The 13,467-nt window shown below is 36.0% G+C and overlaps 1 protein-coding gene across 2 annotated transcripts in view; it reads right to left on the minus strand.

The window, feature by feature from the left end:
- Nucleotides 1–1,243: 1,243 nt before the first annotated feature.
- Nucleotides 1,244–13,467, minus strand: part of LOC106873213 (T-complex protein 11 X-linked protein 1) — a 51,034-nt gene continuing 38,810 nt past the window's right edge. For both annotated transcript variants that reach the window (XM_014920458.2, XM_014920459.2), the window contains exons 6-10: nt 11,347–11,483; nt 10,780–11,009; nt 8,286–8,476; nt 6,434–6,600; nt 1,244–2,293 (exon numbers count right to left, since the gene is read on the minus strand). In XM_014920458.2, the coding sequence (XP_014775944.1) occupies nt 2,034–2,293; nt 6,434–6,600; nt 8,286–8,476; nt 10,780–11,009; nt 11,347–11,483 (985 nt within the window). In that variant the 3' untranslated portion in view covers nt 1,244–2,033. The remainder of the gene's footprint in view (nt 2,294–6,433; nt 6,601–8,285; nt 8,477–10,779; nt 11,010–11,346; nt 11,484–13,467) is intronic.

The following is a 13,467-nucleotide window of genomic DNA, read 5'->3' on the forward strand; positions in this document are numbered from 1 at the left end:
GTGTAGACACCACTCAATAGACATTTAATTATTTAATAGCTTTTTCATTGTTATATTGCCATTTGAACCTAAACAGCCCATCATATTTTGATATAGATATCAAAATATTTTCTAAGTTTCTCTAGAATTTCTCTATGCAGATATAATTTTTAGTTTTGAAATAATCTTACACTGTCAAATAATTGTCATAGAATATGGCAATTTAATAGTAAAAACACAACACTAATATTCATTACATATATATTTAGAGAAGTAAGGACAATACTATCATATATAACTAAATCGAAATATTGCAGTGGTTATTTTTTTAAAATTGTCAAAGAAAACTATCATGTATATAAAAAAGCACTGTGAGAGGTTTGAAATTTTGATAATGCAATTTCAACTGATGAGTTAAACTATAACTAACATTTGTGCCATTCAAGTATAGAATTCTTTATTTCACTTTTTCATTGCTTAAATTCTGAGATATATGACTGTAGGGGGTAAGGTTTAAATACTTATAGCATAGATGACAACTGGTATTCTCTTTGTACTTATAATCATATAGCCATGAGTATGAGCAAAATTTGTTATCAACAAAATTAGAGATATATGTAGTAAGTGATAACAAGGTGAGACTAACCTACCAAATGTAGTGAGTTGAAAATATTTTGTAATTGGTCAGAATGTGAATTTAATGAAAAGGAATAACAACACTAATGATTATTCTTGTCAGGAAAGACAAGAGGGACAACTCCTAAACAGAAATTGATTAAACACTTAATAACGTGCCGAGGCTGTGTAAAAGGCACCCGTGCCAACACCACATTAAAAAGCACTCAGTACATTCTGTAATTTGATTGGCATTAGAAAGGGCATCCAGCCATAGAGATCATACTAAAACAGATGACTGGAGCCTGGTGCAGCTTGTTGGCTCCTGTCAGACTATCCAACCCATGCCAACATGGAAAATAGACATCAAATGATGATGATGCTGAGGTATCTGATTTTTTTTGGTAAATACAGTGACAAGTTTTAACTTGGTTCAGTCCTGCCAGACTCCTTCTGCAAAATAGTCTTGCTTGAAGAAATAACATTAAGAAATTTAAAATAATAGCAGAGATATATTTACCATGTCCAGTATATATCGACTGTATTGAGTTTTGAATTCATTCAACATGTGATCAAATGCCATTGACTTGACCTTACAGTCATAATGCTACAAAACTATCAAGGTTAAAAAAAAACACAAGACAAGAAATCATGCTTAAATGAAATGATTTAATGAAATATCAAAAGATTAAAAAATACTCTCATTCTTCATAATTTAATGAAAAACAATGTTTAGAAATTATAATTTTCAGATCACAGACATTTGGTAAGCAGCAAATGTCCTAAATTGTGTGAAAGAATATTTCAACTACTTCAACAGTAATTTTTGTGATCAACTTCATTTTGTGATATAATTCTTAATTATATTCCATATCAATCTCAAAACAAAATGCAAAATCTAAAAGAATATTTTAATTATTTTTTTTTTCCACTTTTGTATTTTCTTTTCCAATACCAACAATAAGTCTATTAAAAATTTAAATAAAACAATTCTGACAATATAATTATTTCACAGAAGACCAGTTTCCCTTTTATAGAATGGTTGTGAAGAGGATCTTTAATTAAATGCAGTCATGGACAGAATGGAAGTGAGGAATCTTAATATTTTAAAAAATAAATTTGAAATTTTTTTTTAAATGTTTTTTTCTTTTTTACTTGCATATATATGTTTGTTAAACTGTAAATGGATTTTTTTTTCTATGTTTTATAAAAATTAAAAAAAAAAACCCAAATCTATCTGTAATGATCCCAAATAAAAATTTCAAGAAACTGATAAAAAAAAAAAAATTATTGCTTACAAGCATATCTGCCATAATGCTCAAAATTAGTTATCAATTAGTTACCTTTTAATCGATTTTTATAATTGATAAATAAAAAGAAAAAGACACTCCTCATATATAGGCTAATTAAGTTTAGTCCTTGATTGGTTCATCTAGAACTCAACTGTTGTCTGGTGATTTTGGCCTCTCAGATGTATCTTTAGGTTCGGATGCTGCTTCATCTTTGCTTTGAATCATAGCTGATAAGAGTTCGGTATAAAATTCGCGACAGACTCCAAAATTAAGTCCAATAAGTCGAATAAATACTTTGGTAGCAGCAGTTAATTCAGTTTCAACTGCTGACACACCAGCAGGCACTTTTACTTTATCTACACAGCCACAGCAAATACATTGGTATATAAACTCGTTGATTCGTTTCACTGAAGATATAAAATAAAATAGCTTAGACTCTTTTGGCAACCAAATGTGGAACAACAATGGTAAAAAAAGAATTGAAAAAAAATTATCCTCGAAGAACTGGTTATTTGGGCATGCTGTATAGAATTATGGGAAGGCACATAGTGTAGTGGCTAGGGTATTTGGCTCATGAATGTAGGGTCATGTGTTCAATTTCCAGCAGTGTATTGTGTCCTTGAGCAAGACACTTTTTTTTCTCATTGCTCCACTCCACTCAGCTGACAAAAATGAGTTGTACATGTAATTCAAAAGGCCAGTCATGTGTCATGTTGACTTTTCCTGAGAACTATGTTAAGGGTATGCATTTCTGTGGAGAACTCAGCCACTTCCGCATGAATTTCACAAAAAGGCAGTGAATCAACTGGAACTCTCACTGTTGTAACCAGAGCACCAGGCCATAGAATTATAATGTTGAATAAGATGAACTTGAGTATTATTTCATAAATAAAATTGTACATATTTAAAAGCTGGTATAACAAAATAAGACTATAAAAAAATTTTAATTATAATACATTAGAAGAACACACACACGCCGTAACACCCCTGATATGTCAAGCCAACAAAGGAAGCCAAGGTCCCTCAACTCACCCTGTGATCTTAAGATAGGTAGAGCACATTTCACTATGTCATCTTAAATATACAAAAAGCTGTAATGGTCAAGACTGGAATACCTTTGGTTATAGGTCTGTTCAATCAGGACTGACCTGGAGCTAAACAAGAATAATAACCCTTGAGTGGCTGTGTGGTAAGTAGCTTGCTTACCAACCACATGGTTCCGGGTTCAGTCCCACTGCTTGGCACCTTGGGCAAGTGTTTTCTACTATAGCCTCAGGCCGACCAAAGCCTTGTGAGTGGATTTGGTAAACGGAAACTGAAAGAAGCCGGTCATATATATGTGTGTGTGTGTGTCTGTGTTTGTCCCCCCAATATCGCTTGACAACCAATGCTGGTGTGTTTACATCCCCATAACTTAGCGGTTCGGCAAAAGAGTCCGATAGAATAAGTACTAGGCTTCCAAAGAATAAGTCCTGGGGTCGATTTGCTCGACTAAAGACGGTGCTCCAGCATGGCCACAGTCAAATGACTGAAACAAGTAAAAGAGTATGTTGTTTAACAAAAATTTGGCAAGAGAACAAGTCAGTAGCTATTTAAGAACAAACAAAAGTAATAGTTTTGATGTTTGCAAAACAATATCTTTATTCTTTCTTTTACTTGTTTCAGTCATTTGACTGTGGCACTGCTTTCAAGAGTTTTATTTGGACACATTGACCCCAGGACTTATTTCTTAAGTCTAGTACTTATTCCATCAGTCTCCTTTGATGAACCAAGTTACAGGGATGTAAACACACCAACACTGGTTGTCAAACAATGATGAGGGTACAAACACAGACACACACATATATATATAAATACAACAGACTTATTTCAGTTTCCAACTACCAAATCTGCTCACATGGCCCAGGGCAATAGTAGAAGACACCCAAGGTACCATGCAGTGGGACTGAACCTGGAACCATATAGTTGGGAAGCAAGCTTCTTACCATACAGCCATGCTTGCACCTAATTATCAAAACATCCAATTACAGTAAGATTTCAGCCATAATTAAACACTAGTTTTACTGCTCTAACAGATTATGTTCATTACGTTTCTGTTGCTATATGCAAGCATGTCTATGTGGTAAGAAGTTTGTGTGCCACCATGGGCTAATATCTACTATAACCGTGGGCCAACCAAAACCATGTGAGTAGACAGAAACTGAAAGAAGCCATATAAAAAGCACCCAGTACACTACTCTGTAAAGTGGTTGGTATTAGGAAGGGCATCAAGCCATAGAAACCATGCCAAAACAGACAAATGAAGCCTGGTGCAGCTCTCCAGCTTGCTGGCTCCTGCCAAATGAACCAACCCATGCCAGTATAGAAAACGGACATCAAATGATGATGATGCTGTCTCCTTGCCTTGACATTGCATGACATTTGTAAACAAGTGCCACCATCATATAAGCAGTGTTCTTCATTCACAGTAATCTGCATAAACATATCTAGTTACAGAGAAATATGACTTTACTTGGAAACAGGTGAGGGTTGGCAAGGAGAGCATCCACCTATAGAAATGTCTTCCTCAACAACTTCCATCCAACCCATTGAAGCATGGAAAAGTGGATGTTAAAATGACGATGGTGATTGTATCACCATTATCATCATCGTTTAACATCTGCTTTCCATGCTGGCATGGGTTGGATGGTTTGACTGAGGACTGGCAAACCAGGAGGCTGCACCATGCTCCAGTCTGATCTGGCAAGGTTTCTATAGCTGGATGCCCTTCCTAATGCCAATCACTCCAAGAGTGTAGTGGGTGCTTTTTACATGCCACCAGCACGGGGGCCAGTCAAGCAGTACTGGCATCGACCACGCTCGAATGGTGCTTTTTACGTGCCACTGGTACGGGTGCCAGTCTGGCATTGGCCATGACAATAATTTCATTTGACTCAACACATCTTCTCAAGCGCAGCATATTGCCCAATGATTGAAGGGTGCTCTTAACTGGGTCAGTTCTGCGACACTGGCATAGGCCACAGCTATGGTCTCACTTGGCTTGCTGGATCATCTCAAGCACAGCATATCTCCAAAGGTCTCGTTTGCTTGTCATTGCTCCATTGAGGCTTTATTTAAGCCTGCAGTTACCTATTCTGAAGTCTACCTAAGTATGGAACTCTTTCACTCTCTCTTTATGCATTACTGAATAGTAACAAGGGTGATGGATCACAAAACCCCTTAAGGTATTCCTTCTGGCTTTTTACATTCTGAATTCAAGTCTCACTGAGGTTAACTTAGTCCAATGATGTTGTTCAAGGACTGGGTTGATATAACTGACTATTCACCTCCACTCAAATTTCGTGTCTATATTAGAAACATTAACCCTTTCATTACTGTATTTATTTTGAGATGCTCTGTGTTTCTTTCAATTACTTTAAATATAACAAAGAATTTAGTAAAATAACTTAGTTATCATTTAGCTAGTGTTAGGAACATAAATTGTGACTAAGGTTTGGTGAAAGATTTTAATTCAAAACTTATGAAAACAAGACATTTGTACTCAAAGCCAGAGTTGGTTTCAGATGGTTGACTGGCAGAATCATTAGCACATCAGAAAAAGAACTTTCCATATTTATTCCAGTTCTCTTTGTTCTGAGTTCTAATCCTACCGAAGTCAATTTTGCCTTTCTTTCATTAAAATAAATAACCAGTCAAGTACCAGAGTCAATATAATCAACTATTCACCTCCCACAAATTTCACGTTTTGTTCCTAAGTTAGAAACAATGATTAAATATCAATTCCAAATTTTGGCAAAAGGCCTGCAATTTTGGGGTAGGTGGTTAAGTTGATTACATTGACCCCAGTACTCAATTGATACTTACTTTATCAACCCCAAAAGGATGAAAGGCAAAGATGACCTTAATGGAGTTCAAACTTGGAGCATAATGATGGATGAAATGCCACTAAGCATTTTGCCCAGTGTGCTAATGATTCTGCCAGCTCACTGCCTTAAACAGTGATTAAGTATTAAGAAGCAGTAATCTCCAATGTTTCATGCTACATAGCAATGGCACTAGTCACACACATCAATCTTAGCTATTCATAGTAGCAGACGAGGTCTGTAATCATTAGATATGGGTAAATCATGCTCCTCTTCAGAATATAAAAATTATCACAGCACAAAGGATAGTGATTGACATGAATAGTTTGGATCCAAATTTTGCTAGGATTGGTTTTCTTGAGTAGATAAAATAAATACCAGTCAAATACTGAGCTCAACTATTGACTACATCCCACCCGCCAACAATTGTGGCCTTGTGCCAATGAAAGGAATTATTGTTATGGCACATAGCTGTAAAATTAAAGTACTGCACTGCTAATCACATGGTCATGATTTCAAACCATACAAAAGCTATTGTAATGACTTGAAACAAAGCCTACAACTATTTATCTCTTTATGACTAACAACAGATTACACTACTAGAAAATTCATTTACAGTTTTTCTGCTACATGTACATTTACAAATATAGTAAACTAATATACAAAATATGAAGTGATACATACGCATAACCTTGTGGACTGCATGCTGAGGTGATACGACTTCCTGTAATTGTCCTAAGAGAAGCTTCTGCTTCTCCAAAGTAAGCTCTGCAAAGTCATGATTCCTCAGCCAATCATTGACCACACTATTAACTTGCTCAGCACATCTTATAGCTATATCTGACGGATTTCTAGAATTAAATCATAAACAACTGAATTATTAACACAATTAAACATTTCTTTAGACTGTTTTCACAAAAATTTGTTGCTTAGAACCAAGTCCCCTCTTTCCCTTCAGGTAGTGTACCTCTGGGTCATTATCCAGTGTGTCCTTCCTTTTTATTATAGTGGGATGTTTAAGGCTGAAAGCACATGGCTTAGAAGTTAGGGTGTTGCACTCATGATCACAAGATCATAATTTTAATTCCTAAACCAGCCATGGAAACTGTCTAAACAGCCCTTTGTGTCCTAGGACTCGAGACAGTAATGATCAAGGGTCATCTCATAAATAATGTGGTTTTTTTATACTTCTTTTATTTTTTCAAAATTAAAATAAACAAAGTTCTTTTTTAATCTAAAATATACTCTCCTTCATTTTATAAAATGCTCTTCTATCTATCTGGTTGATCTGCAAGGCCCTTCTTCCAAAATTCACTTGTCTGTGATGAAAAATACTGCTCCAGTACTGTTCTGACCTTGTCTACAGAATTCATATTTTTTCCATCCAAATGATTTTGAAGACTGCGGAATAAATGATAATCAGATGGGCAATATCTGGCGAATATGGTGTGTGGGGCATCATTTCCCATTACAAACTGCTCCAGCCTTTGAGATGTCATCCTCACTGTATGTGGCCGAGCATAATCCTCATGGAAGAACATCGTTCGTCTTGAAACCAAAGATGGTCATTTTTCTGCTAGCACTAACTTAAGCCACTCAAGCTGCTCACAGTAGATCTCCTTTGTTATCGTTTGGTTTGAGTTTAAAAGTTCAAAATGGACTAAACCTTTCATATCCCACCAAACAGATAACAACACCTCACATAGGTAAAGACCTTCTTTAACCTGAGGTGCCAGTGTTTCTCCTTTCCCTATCCACTATCTTCGGTGCTTGACATTTTTATAGAGAACCCATTTCTTGTCACCAGTCACTATTCGGTCCAAAAAAGGCTCATTCATGAGATGTGACAGCAAAGAAGATACACATTCACTCTCTGCATGTGATTAGACTTGGAAAGTTTGTGAGGAACCCATTGATCCAATTTGATGACTCTTCAGATGGCATGCATGTGTTGATGAATGGTTGAATGACCAAACGCAAACTTCTCTGCTAGTTCCTCAACAGTTACAATGAGATTTTGTTCCACCAGGGTTTGCAGGACGTCTTCATCGAGCTCTACAGATTTTCCAGGATGAGGCTCATCTTCTAGGTTGTAGTTTCCGGCTTGAAATTTCTGGAACCACTGTTGACACTGGATTACACTTATTGTCCAATCCCCATATACTGCATTAATATTCCTCACACTTTCCATTGCATTGTTGCCTTTATTGAACTCATTAAAGCAAAATATGCCAAATATGCTCCTTTGTCACTTCCATTATAGCTCTGAAAATATAACTGTTAAAATCGAACTGCACTCTTCAAAATTTGCACTGTGAATAAGGACAAGGTAAAATTACTACCTGCATTTATAGCAAATTGAAGCAGGTAGTTTATCCCATCCCACTCCAACTTTAAGTTCATGCAATTGAAAAAATCGCATTATTTATGAGATGACCCAATATTAATCTTAGCTATTGATTTACATCTTTCCATTGACTGGAAACCAATTGACAAAATAGCAAAAACAATATGTGATTACTGAAGAGATACCTACTGTTCATGTTCAGAATAGGATTTTTCTAACAGAATAAAGAGACATTTTTTTAGCTGGTCTCTAAGCTCAGTTACACCAGTAATTGAAGAACCAATTGTATTATATGTCACAAGTAACATAGCAGATATCAAGGCCAGCAGATGGAACTCTTTTTGCAGACTCCGGTATCGGCGTTCATCTAAAAACATTGTCTGAATGCAAAAATTTATTAGAAATCAATAGAAAGTCAGACAATTCAAAAACAATTACAACAGAAAGTAATGTTTACAAAATATTATCCAAATAAAATAAAGTTGTAGTTTATTTTAGGGTTGTGAATGAGAAAAGAATTTGTTTTTTTCAGCAATTTAGGTATTGATGTATGTTGAGCAGATGTATATGCAACATTATCATTTTAAAGTTCACTTTTCTATGCTTGCATGAATCAGTTGAAATTTGTTGAGGCAGATTTTCTACAGCTGGATGTTCTTCCTGTCACCAACCCTCACCTGTTTCCAAGCAAAGTAATATTTCCCCATGGCCTGAGATGTTTTTGCGGAAGATGTGCAACAAAAGACACCACTTGTATGACAGTAACACTCATTTACAGTTATTGTAAAACGTCAATACAAGACACAAACACACATACACAAACACCCATGCACACATACATATATACACACACTCATGGCAGGTTTCTTTCAATTTCTTTCAGCCAAAACCCACTCATGAGGCTGCAGAAGACACTTGCCCAATGTGCCATGCAGTGGCACTGAATTCAAAACCATGTGGCTAGGGAGAAATTTCTAAACCACACAGCCATGCCTGATTTATTGCATTCCTTTACTAGTCAAAGCCACTGACTAAACATCCATATACTGCCCAATACCTCTACCTAATGAAACACAACACATTAAGTTAGCAAACTAGTCAAAGCTCCACCAGTTTCACACAAACTATTCATGGTATCATATTTGTTTCACTCCTGACCCCTCTGAAATAGCTAAGCAGACAGCTGAAACAATCTTTCTAAATTATGTCTATTCACAACCTTCATATAACCAAAGATGATAATCTCAAGTGAGAATTATACACAGCTAGGCTGCAACAATATAAGTGAACAATACAGCCTTAACACCTGGAGAAACTCACTAATATCAACCAAAAGGATAGCTTTTGTCTATTGCGGTAAGTCCTTAAAAACTATTATCTGAAAAGTGAAAGAAGTCTTGGTGTATCATACAGCCAGTGAGGTCACTCACCTCTGAAATTGCAACCTTATATACTTCAATGGAGGTGATATGGAACTTACTAGTTCCAAAGAACAGAGGCCAATGGAGCAGCAGTAGAAAGATAAAGATAAGGAATTTATACTAAGATGGTGCTGTTACTGTAACAGAGACATCTCTTAAGTTCAATATAAAGATTCTTATTTCTTATTATTGGAAGGAGAATTAAAGGCAAAATTTATCAGTAAAGACCTGCTCCCAAAGATATTAGAAAGTATAGAAAGAAAGGTTAATTTTTAATAAATATAAATTGAAAAATAAAAAAAGAAAAAGTATTATAAGAGGTACAAAACACTACAAACTAATATCGTTGAATTGTTGGCACTCCGTCGCTTACGACGTCGAGGGTTCCAGTTGAACCGATCAATGGAACAGCCTGCTCGTGAAATTAACGTGCAAGTGGCTGAGCATTCCACAGACACGTGTACCCTCAACGTAGTTCTCGGAGATATTCAGTGCAACACAGTGTGACAAGGCTGGCCCTTTGAAATACAGGTACAAGAGAAACAGGAAGAGAGAGTGAGAGAAAGTTGTGGTGAAAGAGTACAGCAGAGTTTGCCACCATCCCCTGCTGGAGCCTCGTGGAGCTTTAGGTGTTTTTGCTCAATAAACACTCACAACGCCTGGTCTTGGAATCGAAACTGTGATCCTATGACTGCGAGTCCGCTGCCCTAACCACTGGGCCATTGCGCCTCCACACAAACTAATATACAGTAACTGTAATATATAAGCAATATTTAATAACTGTGCTCATATGGAGCCCATGTTGTATCAATGACATTTTTAAGATTGAAGCTGTACTGTATTGAATCACCAGTAAAGTAAACTTCAGCAATAATCTGATTACAACAGACCAAATTATGCAAGAGTTGCAGTATTATATAGGGATCTCACTGAAATATTTTAAATATTGAGGAAACCAATAGGTGAGTTACAGAAAATGCTTCACTGGGTTCTGAATAAGGAGTTTTTCTGAAAAACTTCTTGATAAAGAAGATGCTGGAAGCTATCATAAATTATTTTAAGAATATAGCAGGAGTATTTCAGGAAGTGTTTCTTTGCAAAGAAGCTGATGCCAGAATGGAAGGCAAAAACAAAATATTACTTAAAGTAGCAACATAAACAATTTCAACAACAAAATTTTAATAACTAAAAAAAAAAATACCATAATGTATTTAAAATTAAATAACAATAGTCATAAATCATCAAACAAGGATTATATTTACCTCTGGGTATAGTTGTAAATCTTCCCAATTGACAAGTTCTAAATAAGCCATGTTGAGAATGTTTGTGCTGGTAGGTGGACCATCTAAACTAGGTATGAAAGTTCCAGAACATGAATTTGCTGCTGCACATGCTCCATTGTCTTCAGAATTTAACTGAGCAAGCCGAGATAATTTATCATCGTTTCTCTGTAGCCACATTTTGGTTCTTTTTAAAAGATCATGACCATTTTCTAGTAAAAAAAAATATGAAATTATTAACAGGTTAAATACTGAAATACTGGTGCAACAACCAATAACAATTTCCCTTGAATCACCGCAAATAATTAAAACACTCTTATTTTACCCCTTTTTACTGGCTTCACCTATTCAGCAGTGGCCATGCTGGAACACCATATTTACAGAAATCATTTCTAAATAAAAGGGGAGAGAAATGCAACAGATATTTTGAAACAGTTTTCCACGAAAGTACAACCATTCGCATTAATTAAACTTACCAATCAATGTGTGTTTTATTAGACATAAAAAACATCTATATGGAGGGGGGGGGGGAAAAGGAAGACTTCTTACCATTAGAATGTTCTATCAATTTCTTAAATTTCCTCTGTTCCAAAGAAATGTAATGATGCTGCATATAAGGCCGGGCTTGTTTGATAGTGAAGTTAGCCAGATCTAACTTCATTAATTCAAGTGTATTCACTATCGCCCTGATATAAAGGAAACAACAGATTAAATGAAACTCTTTGCTTATTTATAGTTCACATGTACAATACTTTCATTTTGGCTACAACAAAAATATCAGTCAAATGAAGTAATCATAGAAATACACTTGTATATAAACTATGATGCTGCATGGTAGTAAGACATGGGGCTAAATGAAATGAACATGCTCTGCTGGATGTGTAATGTTAGTGTTCATGAATGGAGGAGTATAAATGAGCTGAGAGAAAAATTGGGTATAAGGGAAATCAGACGCTGTGTACAAAAGAAAAGGCAGTTGGTGTCAGCATGTGTATGGAAGATGACAGCTGTATAAAGAAATGCAGGATTCTCAGAGTTGATAGAACCTGTGACAAAGGAAGATCCAAGAAAACAGGAGATGAAATGGTGAAGATTGATCTAAGGTTGCTGTACCTCATAGACAAGATGAAAAAAAATTGAGATGATTGGTGAGAAGACCCATCCAGCTGTGCAAACATGGTGAAATGAACTTTAAAAGAATTAAAAGTATTAAAAACCAATAATAATGATGGAGACTGGAAGGCATCTGCATTTGAGTCTCTAGCTTAGTTAAGTCTACATCTGCTATGTTCTCTACCTCTTAAAACTTCTCTCACACCAGTATCTCTCACCCTTCAACTTCTTAATCCACTGTTCTATGCTCCTGGTGCAACCAAGGATAATACACACACTCTCCCTCCCTTTACCATCATACTCTCCAATCATCCATTCTGTCTCTTCTGTTATTAATCTCTCTAATATTCACCTTCCCACTTTAAGCAAACAAACACATCACAGGATAGAGAAGACTCTTCTGTCTTACAGGGTATAAGGCAAACTCACTAATGGCTGATACCATGACAAAATGTACCCAGTACACTCTGTATAGTGGTTTATGAATGAGCATCGATGATGTAGGGTGGAGGACATAACCTCTCTAATGTTGGTGCTGCAATAAAATGCATCAGATATGCAGGAAAGTGTTTGATGATAGGAAGAGCATCCATCCATAGAAAACAAGTGAAAAATGGAACATACAGGGAAATCATTTAGGAAGTGGTGTGGTAGGGGGGGGGGCAATAACTCCAAATAAGAAAGAATCAACTTAGATCATAACTCATTCAAACCATAGCAGTGTGGTGGTGGTGGTGATGGTGTTGGTGGTGGTAGTTTTGGTAGCAGCAGCAAATTTTGGGGGGAGGGTGTTTTTTGGCAGTGAAAAGAAAGTGTTCAGTAGTAGTGAGTGGGTTAAGTTATATTTTTAAGACCACTTTTTTATGTCTACAGGTGTCAGAGAAGAGACAAAAGAAATTAAAAGTTATGATTTAACTTTATTTCATAGAGTCAAGCAGAGAAGAAATTCATTTCAGTCTATGATGGTTAGAGATATTCATTTCAGCCTACTCTATGGCACTTAGGCAACATTGCCAGGGGATCTGGAATCTGTTCTCAACAGCTAAATGAATTGAGGCCCATAGTTTTTTTTTCAAATAGTTTAGATAAGAGAAAGAATTAGTGCCCATGACCTTTACAGACCCTCCAAGATTCGTGAAAATGATACAGTTGATGTTCAATCTGAACATCTGTAAATGGATGTCTGCTTGCCTAGACATGCACACATATACACAAAATGCATTTGAACTGACAGCCTGTAGGTTAGAGATCAGATTGCAAATCTACTCAGCTTTAGTGCTTCCAGTTTAACAGTATAATCACATTTAGGTGAAATTCTACAATATTTCTAGACATAAAAGACACTTCTAGGTCAATTATTTCAGCAGAGACTGATAAATTATATAAAAGATGAGTGGTACTGGGGGGTTGGGAACTAGATAAGAACAGTCATCTAGACTTTACTATCTAATTGTATATTTACAATATAATGTACCTGCATGCCTACACAAAACCACACACAAAATACTCACACACACACACACACAGACACACACACACACACACACACACACCTAC

This window comes from Octopus bimaculoides, chromosome 2, assembly GCF_001194135.2.
Source record: "Octopus bimaculoides isolate UCB-OBI-ISO-001 chromosome 2, ASM119413v2, whole genome shotgun sequence".
NCBI lineage: Eukaryota > Metazoa > Mollusca > Cephalopoda > Octopoda > Octopodidae > Octopus > Octopus bimaculoides.